The sequence below is a fragment of the Phyllostomus hastatus genome, unplaced genomic scaffold (genome assembly GCF_019186645.2).
Source record: "Phyllostomus hastatus isolate PE091 unplaced genomic scaffold, TTU_PhHast_1.1 phas_scaffold_78, whole genome shotgun sequence".
Taxonomy (NCBI): Eukaryota; Metazoa; Chordata; class Mammalia; order Chiroptera; family Phyllostomidae; genus Phyllostomus; species Phyllostomus hastatus.
In genome coordinates, this window is record NW_025334041.1 from 65,720,704 (window position 1) to 65,729,826 (window position 9,123).

General features: G+C 48.9%; 1 protein-coding gene across 4 annotated transcripts in view; it reads left to right on the forward strand.

Moving 5' to 3' along the window:
• Positions 1-7,765, forward strand: part of CNNM4 (cyclin and CBS domain divalent metal cation transport mediator 4) — a 37,412-nt gene extending 29,647 nt beyond the window's left edge. Inside the window, exons 5-8 of one of the 4 annotated variants that reach the window (XR_006784389.1) lie at positions 13-109; positions 1,667-1,729; positions 4,107-4,302; positions 4,795-4,886. Coding sequence is in view for 3 of the 4 variants with exons in the window: in XM_045827558.1 (XP_045683514.1) it covers positions 13-109; positions 1,667-1,729; positions 4,795-4,976; positions 5,257-5,454 (540 nt within the window). In the remaining variant the exon portion in view is untranslated. Of the gene's footprint in view, positions 1-12; positions 110-1,666; positions 1,730-3,635; positions 4,303-4,794; positions 4,977-5,256 lie in introns of those variants that run through there. The other 3 variants (XM_045827558.1, XM_045827559.1, XM_045827560.1) reach the window with 3 other exon arrangements.
• Positions 7,766-9,123: the final 1,358 nt, after the last annotated feature.

Genomic DNA, 9,123 nt, shown 5'->3' on the forward strand with positions numbered 1-9,123 from the left:
GTGTTCTTTCAGGGGAAAGTGGAGGTGGAGGCTGGGAAGGAGAACATGAAGTTTGAGACGGGTGCCTTCTCCTACTATGGGACCATGGCCCTGTCCTCAGGCCCCCCTGGTGAGTTGCTGGGCTGTCCTGGTGCTGCCCTCCAGCGGCCCTGGAGTGGAGCAGCAGTGAGTGGCCCCCAGCACCTTGGGACCTAGATGGTTCATAACCTAGGTGGTTTGAGGAGAGGGAGACCAGTGAGTGCTAGAGCCACTGGGGCCTGGAGGAGGTGGCCTGGAAGAGCAGAGTGACTTGCTCCTTTGGACAGGATTCATAGGATGGGATGGGGTGGGGAGGGATTCTGAGCAAAGGCCTGGAAGGAGCTGAGAGTGTGTCCTGAGATAGGAGGGAAACTGCCCTGCCACAGGGGAGGAAAACTGAGGAGTAAGGATGAGTTGGGGAGCCCCAGAAAGTTGATGGTGTGTGGTTGTGATAGTAAGCAGGAAGCTGTTAATGGTCTTTGAGCAGGGGAAATATGATGGTAGACTGGGCCAGCTGGTAAGCAGGCCATGGTGGCCCTCACTGGCCATCATGGGAGGTGGAGAGCTGAGAGAGGAGGCAAGTGGATGGAAGCCACAGGGCTTTGTCTATGAGAACTGGGAGGGGGGAACCTAGGGATAGGGGTGAGGGTGTCCAAAGTGCCCGCAGTTGGGAGCCAGACCAGGGCAGGTGGCAGACAGGTTTGATTTCTTGGGGCTTAGCTGCTGCCTCTTGGTTAAGTGTCAGTTGTGATAGAATAAAGGGACTTGAGGGCAAAAAGAATACTGGACAACCTCCAGGAGAGATTATGGCAAGACCAAAGAAGGGCCTCTCTGGCCACCCCGGTGTCCTCTGCTTCTTCAGTCCTGGTTGGTCCAGATGCCCCTTGCTAAAGGGGCCAGCACAGCTCCTCACTCATCTTGGGACCCCTCCAAGCCTCAAGACGGGCCCTAGTGGCTGTGGGCTGGAGAGTGGAAGCCCACTTTGGTGCTGGGGGACAGGCTACACTGTGAGGGGGGGTGCTGCAGCTCCTGGGAGCCTTGGCAGTGCCAGTTGTCCTTTGACCAAGAGGATCCTGTGTGGGAACCTGGGCATCCATGCTTATTGACCCAGTTCAGCTCATCCATGGGCATGACACAGCTCTGCCCCTCTACCAGCATGAGTGGCCTCTGAGGAAGGGAAGAGGGGAAGAGGAGAGACAAGACTCCAGAGCCTTGGGGAGGACTTCTCTGCCTCTCCTAAGAGCATCTCTTGCCATTCAGCTTGGGGAAATCTTGTTCAGAGGGGCACACAGTTATGGGACATTTCCTCCAGGTACTCTCCCTGCAGCAGTGCCTCAGAGACCTGGGTCATGCCCCTGGGCTCTCTTCCTTGACCTGGAGACTCTCAGTTCCCATTTGGAGTGGCCAGAAGGGAAAGGAGATGGCTTCTCAGGGCTCTGGATTCCCTGTGGGAACTTTGGGACCAGTCCACCAGCATCCCCTGAGCACCCTCCCTGTCAAAGCCGTGTCTCCTTTTCCATTGTGCCCCCTCGCTGCTATAGGGAGCCTGGACAGCGGGTCTGCTTCTCCAGCCCATTCCTGTTGGCTCCATGTTCTGCCTCCTGACCTGGACCCCACCCACCACTGACCTTTTCCTCTTTTGCTCCAGTACCTTCAACCCAGGTCGGGTGTCCGCCTGGCAAGCGGAACTCCCTACTCTCCCGGCTCTCAGGTAACATGGCATGGCTGGAGAACTCTGCACTGCCACCTGTCGCCTGAGCCCACACACTGCAGCTGCATTAACCTGCCCCACTAGGCACTGGGGCTTCTCACCTGTTCACACTTAAGGGCCAGCTTGGCCTGGGGCCCAATTACTAGGTGGCTTTGTCCTGGTCCTGGAAGGGCTTTCCTAAAGGTTCTTTAATCTTTGAAAAGGTGTGCACACATGCACATGCCATACAAAAACTCACTCTCTCTCTCTCTCTCTCTCAGATGATATGCTAGGATGGAGAGTTACTCCCAACCAGGCCAGATGAGCCTAGCTGTTCAGCCACCCTGATCAAGGCCACTCACAGATTGGTCATATTAGCTTTCTCTAAAAAATGTTCTACCCTTCTCCACAGGCTTTGCTTTTCATTCTGTGACTGCTGGTGTCTTTCTAGCAGAGGTGTCAGCGGCTGGGCAGTTAGCAGTGCAGCCACAGTCAGGCTGTCCTGGGAACGCCATCTCCACAGCTACCAGCTAAATGATTCTGAGGGACTGACTCAGCCTCCCTAAGTCTTGGTTTCCTCATATACACCCTTAAAATTGTTGGAAGCAATGAGGGAATTGATGTAAATGTTTAGTTAGAGCTCAATTATTATTTGTTTTACAGCTAAAATGTGGCAGTCTGAGTATTTAGGAAAAAGCCAAATGCCATATGGTATCTCTGGCCTTTGGTATGTTGCACTCCTGAGCCCTGTTCCAGGACTGGTGGGACTATGTTGGCCAGACTTATTCCTACTCACTCGAGGGATCCCTGTTCCGCACGTTCTGAGGCAGCAGACGGGGGCAGGAGATGCTGGCCTTGTCACCAGAATCCTGGCCTGGCCTGGTGTGCCCTGAGGAGGTTGAGAGAATGGCTCGTGCCTTGAGCTCCAGTCCCAGTGTGTTACCTAGAGGAGTTCCTGAGCCTCCACAGGCCTAAGGACCTAGCACCTTGCTTAACTGTTTCCCATTTAACAATCCTACATCTGTTTTTTTTTTCTTTTTCACTGTACCAAAGCACACTTTACTATTGATCCTCTTCTAGAGAAATAAAATAAAATTTAAAAGGTGACTAAAAAGTTACTGGTCCCTTTCAAACACAGTCTACTTTTGACTGTGAGAGGAAGCTGGAAGCCGGTAATGGCCTCTGAGCAGGGCATGTCTGATGAGAACAGACAGGCCATTCGGCCTTCACTGACCAGCTTCCCTCTTTCTCTTCTGCACTTTCTTGTTTCACGTATGGCCAGGAGTTCATGCATACGCCGTTTGAATTCTATTTTTACTTGATCTGGGACAAGAGATGCTTTCCCATAAGCTTTCTAGTTAGAGCCACAGGGTCCCATCAAGTAGATGTGCCTTCATTTGCTATTCCCCCTTATGCATGGGGTATGTATTTTAAATAATAACATGATGTAAACCTCTTTGTGAAAAATGTTTTCTACATTTAAGATTATGTCCATAGAATATTCTTTTAGAAGTAGAATTGCCAAATTAAAAATTCCTTCTTTGTATATATTGTTTTGTTTTAATCATAAAAGTAACATAGCTTATTGGGAAAATAGAAGAGTCTTAAGAAAATTAAGAAGCATTGTAATTTCATTATTCAGAAACAAACACTTTGTATTTTGTTTTATTTTTCTTTAGGGCCTCTATTTTTAATAGGCCATGTCACCAATTTGTGTTGGTTTTAAATTCACTTCCTGTTCTGGAATGTTAATAAGCATTAATGAAAAGCATTCTATGATCCAAATAATTAATGTGATGTATTTTTTTAATTTTTATAAGAGTTTATTTGAACTGAACTGATGACAGTTGCCAGGAAGCAAGATCTCAAATGCTCCCCTTAATGTGGAATATTGATATCCTCTTTCTTCTATCCTATTTTCTTCTAGAACTTCATCAGAGGCGTTACTTAGGTTGGAGTAAGAGATACATGCACATGACCCTCTAATAATTGTGCACCACCCCATTGTGGAATGTCCACACAGTTTTCCCATGTTTTCTGAATGATGTTCTAAGATGGCACATTACTGAATCACTCCCACTTTGTTAAAGCTCTATTGGTCATTCAGTCACCCAGATGTTTGCTCTCTTCACTGAGCTATTTGACTGAACCACTAACTTAGTAATTAGTTAGTAATTTAGTACTTAACTAAGCAAATCAGCTTAGTCTTACTTCCTGTTTGTTTGACACAAGCCAGCATGCCTTCACAGTTAACTTATTCGTGGATTTTATTGTTTTCTAAGTGTTTTTTTAAAATTAGAGCTAATGATGCATAATAATGTGTGCAGTTTGTTTTTCAGAATAAGGAGTGTGATCCTTCCTCATTTGAGGTTGAATCATCCCCCTTTTCTGGTTACAGTCAACGGAATGAGGCCTGAGCTGCCCCTGGTGGTGGGAAGAGACACCGCCAACACTGCCCAGGCTTTGCCTCCCAGGAGGAGGACTGGAAACTGGGAATGGGAAGCCTGAAGTTCTGGAGCCTCTAGTTCCTGGGAAAGGAACCTGCTGCCTGCAGACACCTCTCAGGCTGGCTGGGGCTCAGCAGACACCAGTGGGTAGGACTGTCCACATAGAACAGGTCATATGCAGAACAAATGTTTGATCTCTTAAGAGCATTTTTAGTTGTGAGCAGGGTGTCATGTTGAGGTGTGTGTGTATGTGTATGTTGTGAGAGTGCAAATTGTGTAATCTTTAATGTAATTCAAAGATATGCGGTCTATGTCCATTGACACGAGGTATTACTGAGACGAGGGTAACCATTGTGCTGCCCTTGATTGATCAGTTGTTTGGGTTCTGTAGCATAAACTTCCTGAGTCTTTGGCTTTGTTTTTTGTTTGTTTCGGTAGGCTTTTTAATAGTTATTGCGCAACACTGCTAAACAAACTAACTCACTTGCTTTGATGAGGTCAGAGCTTCTGTGGTGAGAGCTTCTTATTGTCCTTAAGAAGTGTTCTCATTCCTGGTGGGGGCATCCTTGGGACAAGGCTAGACAAGAGGCTGTGAGGGCGGCAGGGTGGCGGGGCCTGACATCCTCTGTCTTCCCACAGACCGCTCCCCATCGCACCCCATGCCCCTGAGCCGCTCAGCCTCCCTCAGTTACCCGGACCGCACAGACCTCTCAACCACAGCCCCCTTGACAGGCAGCAGCAACCAGTTTGGCAGCTCTGTCCTGGGCCAGTACGTCTCTGACTTCAGTGTCCGGGCGCTCATGGACCTGCAGTACATTAAGGTCAGTGCTTCCTGCGGCCACCATCTGGGCCTTTGGATCACTGCCTCGGGAATCAGCAACTCTTTTTTCTGTCCACTACCCAGAATGCAGGGCCCAGGCCTGACATGAGTGTCTTCCTTAGTCTTGCTGCTTAGTCTTGATGGGTTTCCAGAGACTCCCTCTGCTCATATCCTCCTTCTGGACTTGCAGCCTCTGTCCTTCTGGTCCTGCTTTCCCAGGTCTCTGGTGGCCTTGGCCTCCCAGCCTTGCTCTTAGTGACCCTCTCCCCTCCTTCGTGCAGATCACCCGGCAGCAGTACCAGAACGGGCTGCTGGCCTCACGGATGGACAACTCCCCTCAGTTTCCTTTGGATGGGTGCACCATCTGCACGGAGAACTTGGTGGACAAGCCTGAGCTGCCTGTGGTGGACGAGACCACGACTCTCCTCAATGAGCGCAATGCCACGCTGCACAAAGCTGGTCCTGAGAGCACCATCTGACAGGAGGGCCCGGGGCCCCCCGTCAGCTCCGCGGGGGCCGCCCCAGTGGGCCCACCCGAAGAGAGGGAGCCTGTCAGGCCAGACAGGGTGCAGAGAGCCTGTCTTACTGAGCAGCCAGGTGGCCCCCAGCCTGTGAGGAGGCTGGCCTCTGACAGGGACCTATGAACAGCTCTGAAGTAGTGGCTGCCCAGCCCTGGACTGTGGCATGGAGCAGCCACCACAGGAAAGGCTGTGTTTTTACTGGAAACTTTCTAAATTAGGCTTATTGCTCCTCTTTTTAAATATCATTTGGGGAAGGGAATACAGAAGGGAAGACAGGGTTAAGGAACTTTATTTAAAAAATTGTTTTCCACAAAAACTTTGAAAGTGTTTTTCACTCCGGGAAGCAAAAGCCATTATCTCTCCCCGCTGCAACCTTCTGGCTATGTCCCTGACTCAGGGAGCCCACTCTTCCACCTCCTTGCCTTCCAAAGACGTCGGGGTCCCAGAGGCCCTGTTCTTCCCAGGAAGGAAAGAACCAAATAGCATTGAGGACATGTGCACAGAGGCTAGTCTGATGTCACTGAGGCTGGGGGATTCTGAGGAGCTGTGATCAAGGACTGATAACTCCCAGCTACAGCAGAGGAGCCCTGCTCTTGTCACTTGCTGGGTCCAGGACTTTCTGAGAACCCTGCTGATAAGCTCTCCTGGTGAGTTGAGGCCATTTTCACCACTGTCTCCATTGGTTTGCCTCCTATCTGCCCCTTTGGACAACTGTCCCCTTATGATGGGGCTGACGTGATGGGTTAGGCAGGGTCCCCTACCTTTCAGTTTGCTCACCCCTGCTCCCCAGGCTGCCCTCACTTTTACCAAAGTCTTCCCCCTGGGTTGGGACAGCATCTACACTAGAGGTGACTTGTCCGTAATACTCCTTCAGGTTCTAAGAGGGAATCTCGTGGGCATCTGTGTTAGCAAGTAATACCATCCCCTTCCCACCCCACAACCAAAGACCAGTCTGAACCCTGAACTCTGCTTTCCAGATTCCCTACTTCTAGTCCAAACCCAAGGTCTCTTGGAGATTGAGAACAGAACATGTAGGAAGCCAACCTAAATGAGTTCTTCATGCCCATGCCATTTCCCTTATAGATGAGGCTTACCTGTCCTCTTTATACACTTTCAGGACCCAGGAAAAGTTTCCACCTTAAAGGCACACAACTGGCAGCCACGTTTCCCCCATGTCTGTAATCCTAGTGTGAGATGTCATCACGGCCTGTGCTGAAGCTGGTGGTACAGAGCTCTGCACCCACAGGAAATCCTGCCCCAGCACCTTTTCCCTGGGACTGAATCAGGCCCTGCTGCATAGCTCCAGGCTGCCCACTGATGGGGGAGACTGCGGGACTAAGGTCCACGTTGGCCCTTCTGTCAGACAAAACAGTTGCTGGGGCCCAACATCAGGCAAGGCAGACTGTAGGCCTTCTACCTGAGTACTGTCCTTTCCTCAGCCAGTGAGTTCTGTCACCCAAGTGCTCTCCTGTTCAGGTACCTGGAGAATCCTGTCTCGGGACCAGGAAATGTCTAGCACCAAGTATGCCTGCCCCTGGCCACTCACAGAATTTATTCCTAAAAGTCTGAGAGAAGGTGATGACACCTATGGGTTCTCAGCCAGAAGGAAAAAAGACACTGGACGTTTGTTCCCTGTGGGGGAAACCCCTTAGTTTTCTACAGGAACAGCTTGCTGATCCACATGGAGGCTTGCAAAGCTGTGTTCTTGAGACCTGAGTGCCAGGTGGGGCCAAGCACATTGGCCTGAACCAAGTTAGTGTGTGTAAAGTAAAAGCAGGTGCACATTCTTCCACAGCTACCTCTTTGCACACATATTTACTATCAACAGATGGTCCTTCTTCCTCCACCCACTCCCCTTCCCCTTTTATAATCACTTCTTGCATAGGGTCATAATTATTTCCAAATATTCCTGGTCCGATGACTTCCTCTTCCCAGTGCAATTTTTCACTTCCTATTCCAACCTCTGGTTCCTGAGCTGAGTTCTACCCTGGAATTGGCCCATCCCTACACATCTTCCTTTGTAAGGGAGATTTTTGCAGGTGGCCACCAAATGGGTAGGCAAGTCACAGCCACCATAGCAAGTAACTCATATTTATTTTGCATAAGATTTTAATTTGTATATTTTTGTGATTTATTTTGGCATTGTTATGAGTTTGACTCTCGGGGAGTTTTGTTGTTATGACTCGTGTCTTTTGTCACAAAACAATGATATTTGCTAAACAATATATGGAATTTATTTTTGACTGGTAATAAAAAATGAAATAAGAAATTGTGGTGAGTCTAAACTTTTCCTATTTGAATTAGTCAATATTCAGTGCCTGTCACAGAAATAGAAGTGACTGATTGTCTGTCACTTGTGTCAGAGCAAGGGGCCAGCATTCTGGGGCAGTTTAGCAGTAGAAAAGAAGCAGAGCCCTGGCCGGCCTTTGAACCAAAACGTTGCTGGTTCAGCTCCTGGTCAGGGCACATGCCTGGGTTTCGGGCCAGATGTTTCTCTGCCTCTGTCTCCCTCCCTTCCCTTCTTTCTAAAGTTAAGCAAATAAAATCTGTTTTTAAAAAGGAGAAATATAATTTATAAAATATGTATAATCAAAGCTGGCCTCACAGGAGTTGCTAGACATGTGCTCAGTTACCACAATTAGAAATCCTGTAAAATGGATACCTCAGGGTCTTCTGCCAGCAGGTGCCAGAGGGGCCAGTTGGAGTGGGCAAATTGCCCCTCCTCTCTACCCTGAAGGCTGAAGGAGAAAGGAGCTTAATCCAGAGATAGGGTCACATTGCTTTATAATGAGCAGTTGCCTCCTGGTCTCAAAGTGAGAGTTCTGATCTCCTGAGGGGAGCCCACCTGAGAGTGACCTCACTACATCCGCTCCTGCAGTGCCCACAGGTGTCTTGGCCATAGTACATGATTTTGTTGAGGCCAGGGGCTCAAGCCAGTTAGGCTTAACAGAGCCACCAAGTTGTGGGGATTGTTTAAAGAAAGGGAGGCACTTGTGTAGGCAGAAAGGACATTCCAGATAAAGGAAATAACATGCAAAAAGTGTATAGATGGGAAGAATAAATGTTATCCATCCATTTGTTCCACATGTTAAAGCCCCTGTTGCATGCCAGGTGCAACCAGCCCCTCAGTGAGTTTAATGAGGAAGACACCTAGAGGGAGATAGTCACGCAAGGACCCTTGGATTCACTGTCTTCTCCACTTGGAACACTTCCCCCAGTTCTTTGTGAGGTTTACCTTGCTTGGTCTGGCCCTGTCCAAATATCACTTCCCTGGAGAAGCCTTCTTAGATCACCCTACACAAACAGCATGATCCTAACCCCTGTCTCTTATAGTCTTGTTTTTCTCCATAGCGCTTACTGCCAGATATTAAAATATGATTTGTGTGTTTCCTGTTGTCCCAATACTGGATGGAACCTAAGCTCCAGGAGAGCAGGAACTTTTATTTCCACACAGTACCAGCACTAGAACAGGACCTGGTACATTGCAGGCTTTCCATACAGGAAATACTTGTTGAATTAATGTACTTATCACCATAAGGTAAGTACTGGATGCTCTTAGGGAGAGACACCTAGTTCTCATAACCTTGACCCAACCTAGTCAAGATGGTGGAGGAAGATCAGCTGGAG